The sequence below is a fragment of the Pogoniulus pusillus genome, chromosome 32, assembly GCF_015220805.1.
Source record: "Pogoniulus pusillus isolate bPogPus1 chromosome 32, bPogPus1.pri, whole genome shotgun sequence".
NCBI lineage: Eukaryota > Metazoa > Chordata > Aves > Piciformes > Lybiidae > Pogoniulus > Pogoniulus pusillus.
Genome location: NC_087295.1, coordinates 7,269,572 through 7,286,361, shown reverse-complemented (window position 1 = coordinate 7,286,361; position 16,790 = coordinate 7,269,572). Strand labels below are relative to the sequence as shown.

General features: G+C 39.8%; 1 protein-coding gene across 11 annotated transcripts in view; it reads right to left on the bottom strand.

Annotated features, from left to right (window-relative positions):
• SUGCT (succinyl-CoA:glutarate-CoA transferase) overlaps positions 1 to 16,790 on the bottom strand; it is a 334,539-nt gene that overhangs the window by 200,338 nt on the left and 117,411 nt on the right. For all 11 annotated transcript variants that reach the window (XR_010308108.1, XR_010308109.1, XM_064169956.1 and 8 more), the window contains 2 exons: positions 13,467 to 13,538; positions 8,437 to 8,534 (listed from right to left, as the gene is read on the bottom strand). Coding sequence is in view for 9 of the 11 variants with exons in the window: in XM_064169956.1 (XP_064026026.1) it covers positions 8,437 to 8,534; positions 13,467 to 13,538 (170 nt within the window). In the remaining 2 variants the exon portion in view is untranslated. The remainder of the gene's footprint in view (positions 1 to 8,436; positions 8,535 to 13,466; positions 13,539 to 16,790) is intronic.

Here is a 16,790-nt window from a genome sequence, read left to right as displayed (position 1 = left end):
TGTATCTTCAGAAGTATACTCTAAGTTCCCTTCTGCTTTCTAACAAATTCTAATTTTAAATCAAGGAAGAATTGATAATTTGCTGCAAAAAAAAGAAAGTGTCTGCTTGACTTGCACAAGTTGGATGAAATGGCTTTAATGAGTTAGAAACATAACCAAATTCCATTAAAATGCACTAAGTTTCTCATTTTGTTAATTATTCATGTCAACTTTGTTTCTTTTTTTAGCAACTATTCGGTCTTCCAACGAAACAAAGGCTCCTAAAGCATGAATGAATCCTATTTGTGTGCATTCTTTGCATATATCCCATTTTCCACGTTTCCTAGGAAACCTTCAATCACTGCTACATCCTATGTGGAAGGGCATTCATGTTACTCTAATAGATAAAACCATCCAAATCCACACAAAGTAAGTTTAGAAGAACTACTGAAGCAAAATACTCCCCTTTTCTATAGGGAGCTTATGGCAATTAATTTAGAGAAGTAATTTGGATAGCTACCAAACACAGATGGAACAGCAACATCTAGGATAAGTAATCACTCTTTACATGCAGTCAGTCAGAAAAACCTTCTCTGTTCTTGCTGAAGTCCACAATAGCATTCCTGTGTTTTCTAGCACAACCCAAGTTTCCATTATGGTTTTTTTTTTACATTGGTTTGTTCTATCAACAGTCTATTTACTTTCAAATACCTACAATATTTTCTCTCTTCAATACTAATCAGCTATTTAATGGCAGTTAACTCAAGTCAGTTGGTGCAGTTCCTTACAGTAGCATATAAAAGTCATAGGAAAAAAATTTATTTGGGAAATACAATAATGGATCATTATCCCTTAGTAAATTCACAGTTAGAACTTTCAAAATTGATACTATAGAATTCACTCAATAGTCCATAAGCAGCCTCTTGGATACTAATTTATCACTCAGCAAAACATAACAGACCCTTAAAATCTCTCAGTTCAACATAATTGTACCCATGTGTTTTGCTGATGGATATTCAACTACTTTGAAAGATGTATCATAGAGCAGCTTCTAAGTCATAGCTACACAAAGTGTAGTCCAGAAACATGTAGGTACCACAAGTCACAGTATTCAGAATCACAGAATGTGAGGGTTGGAAAGGACCTCTGGAGACCATTTGGTCCAGTTTCCCTGCCAAAGCAGGATCACCTAGAGCAAGTTTCACAGAACAGCACTCAGGGAGGCTTTGAATGACTCCAGAGACAAAGAATCCACCACCTCTTTGGGAAGCCTGTTCCAGCACTCCACCACCCGCAACACAAAGCACTTTACCCTCATCTTTAGGTGGAGTTTCCTATGTTCAAGTTTGTGCCTGTTACCTCCTGTCCACTCACTGGGCATCACTGAAAAAATGCTGTTCCCACCCTCCTGACACCCACCCTGTAAGTATTCATAAGCATCAGTAAAATCCTCTCCTTAGCATTCCCTCCTCCAGGCTAAAAAGCCCCAAGTCCCTCAGCCTTTCTTTACAAAAGAGATGTCCTAGCCTCCTAAACATCTTTGTAGCACTTTGCTGTACCCTCTCAAGAAGTTCCCTGTCCTTCTTGAACTGGGAAGCAGACAGTATCTCACCAGGGCTGGGTAGAAGGAGAAAAGGACCTCCCTCAACCTGCTGGCCACACTCTGATTTTAATTTTTTGCACATTGTAAATATTGTTACCAGTTTAATAGAACTATTCATAAACCTTCACCTTGATGTGCAGAATTTGTGCTGGAGATGAAAGGACACCCAGATTCAGTTATGAAGTTTTGCATGCTGTTTTAAAACCAAGTGTGCTGTTCAAAGAATAGCATAGCAAAGAGGGGAAAACGTGTATTGTAAAGTGGGCTTCTTATGGCTCCCAAGTAGTCAAATGAAGCACATTTCAGAACTAGTTCTGTTTGGATTCAGATAATGTTAGGTCAGAAATGCAATTCTCCCAAACCTTCCTCTGCTGTTCTCAAGTAGGCAAGAGGACTGTGACTTCTATTGCTATGATAAAGGAAGTGTAAATTAGCTGGAATTCAGCTAAACACACATCAGTACATTCAGAATACTTAAAAGCTATATTGATTTTGTTGTTTTTCTTCTTTTAACTAGTCAAGAGGAATAAAGACCTAACAAAAGTCAAGCCAAAAGGCTTATTCAAATATCAGTGAAAAGATCTCCCCTGATTCCAGCAGCTTTGTAACCTGTGTCATGAGAGACAAAGATGGCAAGTTCCTTTTCAGGAAGGATCTTGAAATCTACACACATAAGAAAATGGTTTGAGGCTTACTAAATGGTGATTTAAAAACCCAGAGAAAATACATATTAGCTTACCCTGTCCAAAAAAATCAGATGTTTGAGCCATTTTGGATCTCTCTCAGGTGCACAGGTAAATGTCAACATAAAACTAGTAACAATTTAAACCAAAGCATTTTAAAGCAAACTGTGGCAGTTTGATAGCTGACATATACACAACTCCACCATCCAGGCACTAATCACAAGGTGGACAACTGGGGCAAAGTAAACTTTACCAGCTGGGCCACATTAAAGCCACTTATCTTTCAAACATCAGACACCTGTGTGCTGAAGCAGTAGACAACCAGCTGCTCATTTATGTGATGCTACCAAGGGTGACTTTAGTCTGTAAGGCTCTGGGTTTACAAAAAGAAAGAGTGAGAACAGGGAAGGTTTATAGAGGCTGGGCATGTTTCACCAAGTGAATTCAACAGCAGCGTTCGTTAGGCAAATTAAACATTTTACAGTTCACTTTCCCCTTTAGGTGCCCTCCTCTTCTGTTACAGGGTGGAAACAATTTAGCAACAATCTTATTAACTGAGGATCAGGTTCCCCTGTGCTTCCTTCCTGCTTGTTCCTTTTTTTCCCCTCACACTTCAATATGCAACATGCAGCTGTGGTGCAGTCAAAGAAAGGGCTTTAAAATGTAAGTGCTAGAAACAGAAGTTCCACTCTGAATCATTTCCAGCCCTAACACTTCTGATTTTAAGTCTACAATAATTTAGCTATAGCTGCAGGACCACTAATCATGATGAATTTATGTCTTCTTCACTATGTGAGCTGCTTCACTTTAAAGGCTAAGGGCATGTCTGCTGTTCCCCTTTCCCCTGCACTCCCACAACCCCACACACTCTGCTCCCTTCACAGGTTAATTTCCCATAGTACCCTGGAGTACACATTCAGCTGCAATGTCTTAAAGCATGTCTGCATTACCGAGGTGCAAGGTAGGATTAATGTTCAGCTTCTGAAGTAATTTGAAGAAGAAGGTCAACAGATTAAGCCCCGTTGCTCAAAGTTGCTTCTCTCAAAACTGGCATTATACCAGCTTTTGCACAGACACATCTCAGATTTCAGAGGCACACTATGTATATATGTCTTGAGACATGTATGCATATATACACATATGTATGCACGGACACACATGCATAACCCACAGTGCGGCTGCTACCCTTCTGTTCCAGAGCAAACAAGAGTAAAAGTGGTAGGAGGTGGGAGAGAGGAACAAAGCAACAATTAAAACTTGCTTCTCTTGGATAGATGCACATCTAACTCACAAACCAGAGTTTTCCACTGGAAACATAAAAACCAGAGTACTCTGTAGTCTGTCAGCTCTCACATGAGCTGAAAGTCTCAGGGGCCTCTGTATGAGCCATTGAACCTGACCTCCACCCAGGTAGGGTCATTTTAAACTTGACTTCTGGCCCAAACCCAATAAAGGAAGGCATTCAGAGGCAGTTTGCTCCTGTCAAAGCTCTGCCTTCTTGTCATTCGAGGAGAACGTAACCTAAATAAAGAGGAAGATACAGCAGACACTGAAACTCCCCTTTTTGTAACGCAAACATAGTAGATGTGCAAATGCCAGCAGCAGGAGGAGAAAGAGGAAATAAGAAGCTGGAGGAGCTGTAAGAAGTGACGGATGGCAACAGGGAAAAAGAGCCTAGCAAGAACAGGATCAGAGATGGGAAATAACAGACAATGCTACTAGCAGTAAATGAAGTACAAAATATCCCGTAGGCCTAAATTCTTCTTCCCTGTGAATATCCTTTCACCCAATAGTCCTTGCAGTATTGTACTCATTTCCTCACAGAAGACAGAACTGAAAAGAACTCCCCTTCTCAGGATGTCTGGGACTGGTTTCTGTAATTCCCTCCTCTTGCCCCAGTGTGAGAGCTGTATGACACTCAGAACCAGCATACCACTCTAGAGTCTACCTTCCAGAGTCTTCCATTGAGATCTGACAGTCACTGTGGATGCGTGAATTTGTCCGCCTCTACCTGTTCTTCCCTCCTCTTTCATGTGCACCCTACAGAGGGAATTCAGATGTTTTAAGCAGGCAGCAAGCTGGGGTGAAGAGCTAAGGACAGATGTGCTTCACTCTTCATTTTTGTCAGGGAAGAGAGAGAATGAAAAAATATCTTCCTGAAATGAATGGAGCAATTCACACCTCTTGGAGCTGTTTCAAACTACATTTATGTCTCAAGCCATATTAATTTCTATCTTGTATTCTCAGTCAGCTTAGGACATCTGACTGCAATGAATAGGTCATTTCACACCTCTCTGAAAAGTCTTCTGCTTAAAGGTCAATTTCTGCTAAGTGCTTTATAATCCTCATGCTTATCTATCTGCCTTGAAATTTGCCATGGTTACTGCAGGTGGTGAATAGAATTATTGAGCTAAATTAGAGGTCATTTGAGTCAAGAATTCCCCAAGTATAGACTTTAAAAAAAACCCCAAACCTCAGAACACCAACAAACCAGCATTCCTTAACATTGACCAGTTGTAGCAATGTTTCCATTGTGCATACATTTAGAGTAAAACTGTAGCCAGAGTCTCAACTGCTTCACATTTACTCTAGCAAATGAAAGGCATCAACTGCCTCGTTGGTATGCAGAGTTCAGATGTTTTTTTTAAAACATCAGCTCCACCCATGATGTGAGTTAAATGTTCAAGACTTCAGGGAGTTCCTGACCCTTCGAGTAGGTCTGTACATCTCCTTTTATTCCTAAGTAAAACCTGGGAAATCCTTTTCCTTAAGAGGTGGAGATTAAGAAGCCCTCCCCCTGCACTTCCTCAGAGCTCAGAAGTCAGTCATGACTTGCAGTTAGTCCATTCTGAAAATCAGGGAAAATAGGAAAAGAAAAGATAAGTCATTCCTCTGGAAATGGTTCAAAAGAAAGACAAGGGAGATTACACAGGTCAGTGGAATTCTACTCTAGGCTCTGTGGGATCTCAGTTCAGTAATGTTGTAACTACATCAACAGCTTGGGGGGAAAAAAAAGTATACATCTACCTACAGTGCAACAGCAGTGATGTATGCAAGCGACTGAAGCGAACCAAATATCTGCCATACAAATGATGCTTTGAATGCCAGTGAGTTGGTAGGACAGGAAGGATGTATGAAGTGAAAATAGCAGCGAAAGAGACTGAGAGAAAGGGAAGGAAACACATCTATGCATTCCTCTCATGTCCTTCTAGTCACTGTAATTACTGTTGAGATGCTGAGACACAGGCCATGTCCATGAATTGTTTTTTGCTGGTTTTATCAGCAGGAATACTCTCAAAGGATTCCACTACAGGATCGTAATTCCCACTTATGTTTCCAAGCATGTATAAGAGAGAGGGAATGTTTAGGAATCGCTGGATTCCTATACATAGATGCAATTTTTTACCTGCTTTTTACTGCTCAGCCTGGCACACCAAACAAGTTTGCTGACTTTTTCCATTGCAGCATCTCTGGAAAAAAGCTGCTTTGCCTCAAGTTGTATGCAACTTGCCTGGCACAGCACCAAAATGAGACACGAATGAATGGCCTGACTAAATCCTTAAAGGACTTTCATGTTCCTTTTTGCCTTCCACCACACAAATGAGAGGCTCTTCTCAAAATCAACTGTAGCAGAACCTGTGTCAAGAAAACCACAGCTCTTCTAAGCTGCTCCAGCTCTTGTCTCCACAAATTCATTCTGAGTTGGACAGCAGCATACATAAAGTGAGTGAATTGGCAGGGGGAGGGTTCTGCAGGTGTTTCTTTCCAACTAATGCACCTTAGCTTTATATTTTCCATGTGCTGGAAGCTGCAATGCTATCAAACAATCAGTGATTTGATTAAGGTATTTTTCAGTGAAATTCTGCCATTACTATTCTGTCACTTCCCTTCATTTCTCAAGGGCTGACATTTTTCAGCACTGAGAAACCCTTCATTTAATTCTGTAAGTAACTCCCAAAATGAACCACACACAATTTTACAAACGACTGTGCATTAGCGAGTAAAAGCTAAAAGCAAAGTTACCATGGAATGTGTGTGGAAACATATTTGACCTCCATTAGAATTCCAAAGGTGTTTGTTCTGTTTTAAAACTAAATGCCAGATGAATTCACAGTATGATGACATAACAATATTGGAAAGGTCTACCCCAAAAGTGTGCACAGAGTTACAAACTTGCATATAAATTACACAGAAATTCAGCCTAAAGGATGCTAATAAAACAGAACATAAATTCTGACCAAAAAAAGACATAATGCAGTAACTGAAAGAGGAATGAGGTAATCTGATGAACTAATAGTTACAGATGTAAAACCAAGTTAGGATTGAGGTGATTTGTTCAAAGAAAAACTGTTCCTTGAACTTTATCTTCTTATTCAGATATTATCCCTAACCCCCCCTGCATTCAACATTAACCACAGACAACAAGCTATTGAGCAACTGAATGCTTGGAACTCAACACTGGTTAGACCACATCTTGAGTACTGTGTCCAGTTCTGGGCTACTCAATTCAAGAGAGATGTTGAGATACTGGAATGTGTCCAGAGAAGGGCAACAAAGCTGATGAGGGGCCTGGAACACAGTCCTGTGAGGAGAGGCTGAGGGAGCTGGGGGTGTTTAGCCTGGAGAAGAGGCTCAGGGATGACCTCATTGCTGTCTACAACCACCTGAAGGGAGGCTGTAGCCAGGTAGAGGTCGGTCTCTTCTCCCAGGCAACCAGCAACAGAATGAGGGGCTGCAGTCCCAAATTGTGCCAGGGGAGGTATAGGCTGGATGTTAGGAGGAAGTTCTTCCTAGAGAGAGTGACTGGCATTGGAATGGGCTGCTCAGGGAGGTAGCAGAGTCGCCATCCCTGGAGGCGTTCAAGGAAAGACTGGATGAGGCACTTAGTGCCATGGTCTAGTTGACCAGACAGGGCTGGATGATGGATTGGACTGGATGATCTTGGAGGTCTCTTCCAACCTGGTTGATTCTATGATGTTTGTATGACAAAACAGCAGTATCGTAAGGTACCAGAGTTCATCAGCTAAATCCCATATTAAATGAAATTTACTCCAAATAATATGTCAACATGGACCAACTCTGAAACTTAGACTGTCAAGAATGTAAGAGCTCAAAAGTAGAACAAAAGTTAACTATTCCCTTTCAAGGGCTTCAAACATACAGGAGGAGTTCATCTGTGCTACCACATAGAATGCTAATCACATATTCTTTTGATTGCTAAAGGATTCACCTAAAGAGAATTCGGGGCACAACACAACACGGAACCAGTGGTGAGCAAGTAGGATCGAGTGGAACTTCACAGAATCACAAAACGTTAGGGAATGGAAGGGACCCCAAAAGATCATCCAGTGCAACCTTCCTGCAAAGCAGGATCACCTGTACCCGATCACACAGGAATGTGTCTAGGTAGGTCTTGAATATCTCCAGAGAGATTCCCCCTGGGCAGCCTGTTCCAGTGTTCCATCATTTTCACAGTGAAAAATTCTTCTTCATGTTTACATGGGACTTTCCATGCCTCAATTTCCACTCATTGCCCCTTGTCGTGTCATTGGGCATCACTGAGCAGAGCCTGGCTCCATCCTCCTGGCACTCACCCTTTACATATTTATAAACATTGATAAGTTCACCTTTCAGCCTTCTCTGCTCCAAGCTAAAAAGCCCCAGCTTCCTCAGTCTCTCCTTGTAAGAGAGATGTTCCACTCCCTCAACCATTTTCATGGCTCCACGTTGGACTTTTTCAAGCAGTTCCCTGTCCTTCTTGAACTGAGGGGCCCAGAACTGGACACAGTATTCCAGATGCAGCCTCACCAGGGTGTGCTTAGGTATAGCAACTCTCAGCGAAAACCTTTAAACGTCAGTCACAAGAAAAGCAAACTCTGGTCTGAGCATTTTATTTCCACAGCTTACATTCATCCAGGAAAGCAGAGAACACTGCTTATTTCACTAAAATTCAGGGTAATGGTTAAAAATAAGCTAGAATCTGGCTTTTTCCTTGTCCACATTCTAGGCTGTGTGCAAAAGGCAGTACATTTAACATCAGTAAGTGTTCTCAATACTTTTTGTACAAAAATACCCCAAAAGAGTATGTTTTTTTTAATATGAGATCTTCTTTGTACATGACTATCTGCATTAACAGATTAAAAGCCATTTCCCCCCTTTGAATTAACTTACCGGGTTGACAATATGTCAATAAGTTCTTTTCTGTTCTGGACTCTGAGTGTATTCGTTTTGTATCTGGAATCCTTACTAACTTCAGGCAAATTCAAGATCTAAGCAAAAATAAAGGTGAGTAAGAAATATGCTTGCCAGAAAATATTTATAAAGCTCAGGAAAATCATTATCAATTCAAGCCAGGTTTCCAAAATCCCCTGCTTCTGATTAATCTTTTCAATATAGGTTAGGAAATTAAGATAAGATAGTGCCTCCTGGTTAGTGTTGCATAACAAGTACACCAAAAGACAAAAATGAAACCAAAGATCTGAATCTTAGTTGATAGCTTTCACCATTAGCTAGGAGAAATTCTTATTGCAATACACAGAAGGGTTGGTTTTCACTATAAGGTTGGAGAGGTCTGTGGGATTACCCAGCACTAAGTTATATGTCATAGAATAGAAATATGGCTGCACTTCTTATGCTAGACTGTGAAAAGCTATGTCTCAGAAAACTTATTTCCACTTCAATATTTTTTTGTCAAAAAGGAAGGAAAATTAAAAGTTTTCCTGCTGATATGCCATCATTTTTCTTTATGAATTCTCCAAAAGAAATAATGAAGAAAATGGGTCATATACCCTCTAAGAAAGGAGAAATATATCTTCTAGATTTAACTCCCACCTGGCACATTAAAAAATCTAACCATCATGCAGTGACAAAGTGAATTATATAATAAAGGGAATTAAATCTGGAGAATGAGTCTTGGCGTTTGAGAGAAGCATTTATGAGACAGAGTAGCCCTGTGGACAATCAATGCTCACTATATCATTTACACATTTATGTCACAATGTATTTATAGAAAACAAACATAATATCTTGATAACATTGGCTACAGAGGAAGGCAGAACAGAAGCAACTGTCAGATATTCATGTTTATTTACTCACTAACACACACTCAAGTTTATTTTTACTTATGATGAGCCTTACAATCATTCTAAACATGCTACCTGTTTTTTCAGGGCCACTTCCAAGATGGCTTACCAGAACTCAGTGCTGGATCAAATATGAAGTCCCTACAGCTCATCATCTTATCTCCACCTGTTTTTGAGTGCTCAAGCTTAGGAAGAGTTTAAAATACTGCTGAGGCATTGACACAGGTTGCCCAGAAATGTTGTGGAAGCGTTCAAGGCCAGATTGGATTTGGCTTACAGCAACCTGATCTAGCGGAAGGTGTCCCTGCCCACAGTGGGTGGGTGGTGAAATCAAATGGTCTTTAAGATCCCTTCCCACCCAAACCACTCCCTGATTCTGTGATGAATGAGGCCTGCAAATATACTCATCCAAACTTCAGCCATCTTTAGACTAGGGCATTTCTGAGTCGAAGGTGTTTGCTATATATTTAGTGATCCTCAATGAGGTTTGGTTTTTTTTTTCCATTAATATATTCAGTCACTCCTTGAATCCATGTCTATATACTATCACATACAAATGATACATTTGGGTCCATATCTCTGACATTTGCATCAAACCTAAAATTCTACTAATTCCTCTGGTGCAAACCAAGGCTGCTATTATTCAGAGACTCCTCACTTTGCTGAAGTGAATAAGGATATGGCTTCCATTCCAAGTGAGCAACTGTTGATGGCATAAATCCATCAGCAAAACAGGTATTCTTTCAGGAGATAGTTACAGATATAGCAGTCACCTTTGAGGTAGCTGTTTCCTACAGTTACAAAACTATATGTGGAAATCAAGGTATCAGAATCTTGTTTATGAAAATCACAATCTATCATCTTTTAGCTTTAGAAAATGCTATTTTCCTGTCTTAAAGTTTATCCATAACATTGTTACCCCCTTTAAATTATCTCCTCCTTTTAACACTGCTATTTTTGTGTGGCAAATCACTGCTTTAGAGAAAAAAAATAAATAATGCAAGGCTGTTTGAAGTAAATACTAGTGAATACTTATTTATGAGAGCTGAAAAAGCCAAGGAATTAATCAGTAAACGACGGTTCCATTTGATGAGTTACATGAGAAATGATCATATGGAGTTGCTCACTCTACTGTTTTAATTAACGTTCCTGACTTCAGCTTTAATTTAATGTCCATCTGTTGTAAAGCTGTGTGTCTATATATGTTCTCCTCAGTTTTTTGTGACTAACAAATGCGCATTTGAGAAGTTATTCATTAATGTGCCATTCATCTTTCTGCATCACGTTGCCAACGTTATTTTATTTCACTTATTGTGACCACTTGGAATGAAATTGCTCTTCTCCATTTCTAGGCCTCTTTCAAGCTCTAAGATGCATATTCAGACTTTACACACTCTATGTTTTATCCCAGCATTTGCAAACCTGTTTGTACTCTCCTTTGCTGTTCATAAAAGCCCAGTCTCTTGATGAGTCTTGCTAAGTATTCTTAGGTAGACCAAAGCAGACACACAACAGGATGTGCTTACTGCAAAATGCAGCTCAGCCAGCAGTGCCACAAAGTTTTTGTGCAGTCATCCAAGTCCCCAAACAAGCTACAGTTAGTTGTCATTGATTCTGAAAATATCACCAGGAATTATTCCATTTTTTTCCTTTTTGCTTGCCTGAAAAGATACGGTTGAAGCAGAATGTTTGCAATTGTTTACAGCTTGAGCCAGCTGTTACTTCTCTAGAGTGTGTGTTTTCAGGGCAACAGCTTCCATATTGCCTTTATTTTTAGCACCAGCTCATCTCCAAAGGGTTTTCTAATAGCAATTCCAATGTTTGAATTAGTAGACTCTGTATTTACAAAAGGTTCACTAAGATGTTGAAGGCCTTCCTGTAATAAGGTCTTCTTCCTCTGTTGGCTCTCCATGTTCACAGTGATTTAAGTTCCAGAGCACCTTTGACAGCACAGAGCTTATCTCTGAGAAGTTTCACTGCACACATCTCTCCATTTCTGGGCAATGTTAATGGCCCAAATCTACAGAATCATAGAATTGTTTTGGTTGGCAAAGACCTTTAAGATCATCAGGTCTAATCATTCTCTAGCCTGTTGCTAAGTCTGATGCTAAACCATGTCACTCAGCACCATATATCCACCTCTTTTAAACACTTTCATAGATGGAGATTCAACCACAGCCCTAGGAAGCCTGTTCCTTTCAGTCAAAAAGTTTCTTCTAGTAGCCAACCTAAACCTGAGGCCACGTCTTCTTGTTCTGTCACTTATCCAAACCAACAATAACTTGATAAGGACAAAAGGACCATGCATTTTTATATATATACATGTATGCTTTGTTTTTTTTTTACCCTTGACCAAAACTTGAACCATTTTATTTGGATTTTTAATCCCTTTGAAATGTAAGCAATCATACTGTTTCTGTGTTCTGTATCATCCTTTTAACATCTTCTTTACCTCCTAGTTTCAATTCCAGAAACAAACAAACAAAAACATGTCAGTCTGTAGATTAGGGCCAATATTCATCTCAGTTTTGGTCCTACAGATTCTGAGGTAAAACAAACCTTAGACATGCTATCTCATCTTCCAGGCTACCATCCAGTCTAATTACAGAGGGAGTATGTAGTAACAAGTCAGACTGTCAAGTCTCTTAATCTATACTCTGAAGTGAGACTGAATTCTTATTGCATTCTAGCTCATATCATGATGAGTCCACTGACCCAGATCTTCAGCTCTGTGTTCCTCAAGGATGGCAGGGTGACCAACATTTGGTATGTAATTCTTCACTTCAAGTGATAGAGCTTCTTGGAAAGATTTCCTTTCAGAGATGATGAGTCATAGACAAAATTGAGTTGTTTCGGGTAGATGCTTATTCAGTCATTAGTTTTCATTCACACTAAGATAGTGACCACACTGCAGCGGTTGGACACATGTGAAGGAAACCCACTGAGAAAACTGAGGAGCTTCATTTTTCACTTATTAAGGGAGCCAATCCAAGCAAGTGAAACCAGTCCCCAACAGAGAGCATGGTAGGGATATATACTCCAAACTGTACTAAGAACGAATCACACCAACACTGTCTTCTTACTACATATATCAGTTATTGCCTGTGAGCATCCATGTAAATATAAAATGTCTGTCAGGGGAAAACTATGTTCTGTTTCCTAAGCATGATTAATTTAGGTTAAATATCCAAGATTCCAGAGGAAAAAATATAATGATAGGAATAAAAGTAGAACCCTTATTTTTGAAAATGCTGTCTAATGCTATATGCAAAACTTCTCTTACCTCAGCTGACTTGTTGCTGGGCCCTTTTGTTTGGAATGTTGCTGCAGTTTACTTAGTAACTTCTTTTTTCCCCTACAACCACTCATTTTTTACAACGTAGTCACTGGGAAAAGCAATTCATGGTACTAAAACAACAGGAAAATACTACGTGGAAAATCCAGAAGTACTTTACAGCTTTCCAAGTTACTCTCTTCTGAAAACAGAATTGCCAGCATCACATTCCTGCAGTTCAAAATAACAGACACCAAATTTTGAGCACAGTAGTCCTGTTTGCTGGTTTGATCTTCAACATCATACCTCTTCACCACTCCAAAGTCAGGTCACAGACCTGTAATGTTTCTTTTCTAAGGAATCCACAAGTTTTTTGTGTGAGCACAGGCCAGAGTGCAAAAGGGCTGTGCACACAGCAACTGACTGAAGTGGTACAAGAACCATCCAACCTCCAGCTCTGCTTTGTTAAGAGCTGTGCCTACTGTGCATTTTAAGGAGAAACACTATTGCATTTCTTCATGGAAAAGGTACCACTGACATTCATCATTCATGACATTCACCATTCCCAAACTAGAAGGATGTTTTGGGATTTTTAGCTAATTAGCTGTGCAGCTGCATAGACTTCAAAAGGGGTTCAGCACTCACAAGCCTGGGAATTGGGGTGTTCTGAGTACAGAAGCAAAGCAGAGAAGCCAGATCAGTTTCCTAAAGTACCAGACAGAATCCCAGGGCTAGAACTTAGAATTCTCACTTATTTTCACAAAAAATAAGAAGCAATCAGTAACTATTTTCCTAGTCAGAGTGGAAATTATTACATATTTCTGTACTGGCACCTAACATATTACCTTGCACACAGTGACAAACTGCTGATCATTTCCAGCTCCCACCACGAGGTAGCCATCCATGGTCTTAAAAGCCTGGAAAAACAAAGATAGGTGATAAGCTGTAACTAAACTTTACATTTTTAGCACATATTTTCAGTGAATACTTTGAAAATAATGTTCAAATTACTTCCTTGAATATTTCCACTTGGATTCAATCTCTACTTCTATAAAAGTGGCTCAAAGTCTTCCCACAAGGATGGATGTGGCCCTTCTGAATTTTCTAGAGTTCTCCCAGATCTGAGAAGTTATGCTGGTCAGTAGTTTATTTGCTGAAAATGTATCTTGCAGCATCCTGAAACTTTTCAGTTGAGTCCCAGGCCTACAAGGTCTGAGAAGGATTTACCAGGGTAACTCTTCCTTGCCGGAAGCTTCACCGTTAGCCTGACTGAAAGCAGACAGCAGCACTGAGGTGTCACAGACCTTGATCAAATAAGCAAAATCAAAATAATTGCCAAACACCAATGACAAGTTAGGGACTCTCATGAGGCTGAAAGGGGTAGACTGCACCTTTCCAGCTCTTCAGCTGGTGATTAAGCTATCCCCTTGGTTTCAAGATTGAGCTCCTGGAGAAAATGAAGACTTCTTTTTGACCTTTCTTCCCTTCTGACTTTGTTACAGTGACCTTACTGGCACTTTTCATGGTGAACAGAACATTTAACTGAGTAGGACACAACTTCTATTTCAGTCTAACTTGAATTTTAACTGGAAAAAAGAGAATTTGTAATTGCCATTATCCTCAAACTTGTCTCTTGTGTCAAGGCATCTTCTAAAACTGGGTAAGGCAAAGAGATTCCTCTTTCCTCTCTGCCTCTCCCTGCTACAAGGGTAACTGCAGTTTCAGTCACGTGTGATACCACCACACTTCTTGCAAGCATCTGGGGAAAATTCTTTCACTATTAATTTTATTTCAGTTCAAAAGGCCAGCAGAGGCTGGTGGACTGATGGTGATGAGATCTTATGGTACTTTCTTGTAGAGAGCAAAACTCATCCTCCACTCTCAGAAATTCTTTTTTTCTTTATGAGCCATCATGCCCTAAACTAAAGGTGTGAACTCTAACCATACATTTGGGCAAAATAACACACAAATATACACCTTAGTGTAGAAACACTTTAAGAACCAAAAGTCTTCTCATGCCTCTGTGGGTCATTCTTCTCCAGAAACAGCAATATACTATTCCAACTTGCAATCTCTCAAACAGATTCAGCTACATCCACACTAAGACTCTTCTACCATCTGGTATACTCAAAAGCTTTAAGATTTCATGTGGAAAATTGTGTCCACTGAAATTGAAGTAACTGTGTGTCACAGTTAGGATATCACTTGTTTGCTCTCATTCTCTTTCATCTCCTAGTAAATAATATTGGACAGTGCTACACTTTGCAATTTACTTTTCACACATTTAATTAATAGCTTCAGTGTGAGATTCTTAGCAAGAAAAGATTAAATTCAGCAAACATTTAGCCCCAGGCATGCAAAAAAGTCCCACCTACTTGGCCCCAATACAGTAACAGTCTAGAAGCATGCATAATATAAAGGTAGTGCCTATTCATGCAGAGAAAAGCAAGGAGCATGGCAAAAAAGTTGTATATGAAGGCATAAACACTTTTTAGATATATCTGTTTATGCAGGTTTCTCTATAAAACAACCATGACAGAGCCTGGTCTAAGATGCTCTCCCTCAAATGGCTTTAGTAGCAGCAGTGATGAACTAAAACTGTCACTATAAACTTACCCTGCCCAAATCCTGACCTGCCTTTGCTTGTACTCTGCATTCTAAACCCAACCACACACATTTCACACAAACTGTGTTAAACACTGGATGTATCTGTGCATGCATATGTAACACATCAGATTTTTTATTGGTGGGACCACCTACTACTTCCAGCAATCACATATTAGAAATGATTTTACACTTTCTTTTAAACTCCTAATCTAGATGCCTGTTACTGATTGCAAACCCTGCAAAGTATCTCATATCTACAGAGCCCCTTCCTCTGCACTCCAAAATAGGTTTGAATTGGTAGTATGGGCAAATCTTGAAGAGTTTACTATTTATCAGGCAGTTGTTTTGCAACTCGCCTCTCTGCAGGAAGAGTAGGGTCCCACAATAGCTGCATGCCACTGTGAAACGCGCATCTGTACCCGTGGGCTGCCCAGGCAGCAGCGGAAGTCACTCCAAATTTAAGGGTCTGGTTGTTAGCATGTGTGCTTCAGTTGCTTTGAGGAATGTGTGGGAAAACTGATTATTCTTAATTGCACTGTATGTCTATAAAGCTAAAACAACAATCATGTCATCCCTCCCTAACAAAAATGGTATCATCATAAATGCAGCAGTGTCTTTTTCCATGAAGCTTAACTCAAATGTCTTCGGCTGCTATTTTAATCTTCCCCTTACAAAACAGCTGATTATTTGCCAGTCATTGCTGCTGATAAAGCAGAAACTTCCAAATGTTATTGCCACAATATTGATGCCAACATTTAAGGGTGATAACAATGGTTTTATTCATCACCCATAAATGTACGCACACTACAGGTTACCACAGGTTACTGTCTGCTCACAGAAAGCTGCACAATCTTATTATGCAAAGGAGAGTAAGGGCAAAGTGCAGTCAGATTTTAATGAGATTTTGTTTTGATAAACTGCTGTCCATCACATCGAATCACTTCACATTAGTGCAATAAAAGGCACCACAAACACATGGCAAAAGTCTTTTTTCCCTTCCCCTTTCTCTGAAGAATGAGGCTTTCTGATAAGATTCTTGAGGGCACAAGCATGATTTAACCTGTTGCTCCCATGCGGTATCCTGAGCAACAAAACACCACTTAGGGAAGACAACAAACAAACAAAATTAAAAACAGGCCAAAAGAGAAAAAAATAGTCCAGATCTTATTCACAGAAAAGGCAAAGGCAGACTGTGAAGCATCCAGAAGCACAGCTTTCCAGCACGATGTAAAAAGCTTGTGAAGACAATCTGTGCATTCACACTGAATGATACACAGTACACGACACCAACATATGGATGTTCAACACCAACTCTCAAGGTCCAGGGTGCATACATCAACACCTCACACTGACTGATGGATATTACAGGATCTCACTAAGACTCAGCACATTTCTGAGTTTTATCACTGTGTATACCTGAGATATTTTGTGTACTGAAACATTTCAACCTCCTTAAACACATGGAACATAAACTCAATCTACCTTCAGAAACATGTTCTAAGTGACTTACAAGTATTCTCCAAAAATGCTATATAGACTACACAATAAAGGCAGAGGCCAAA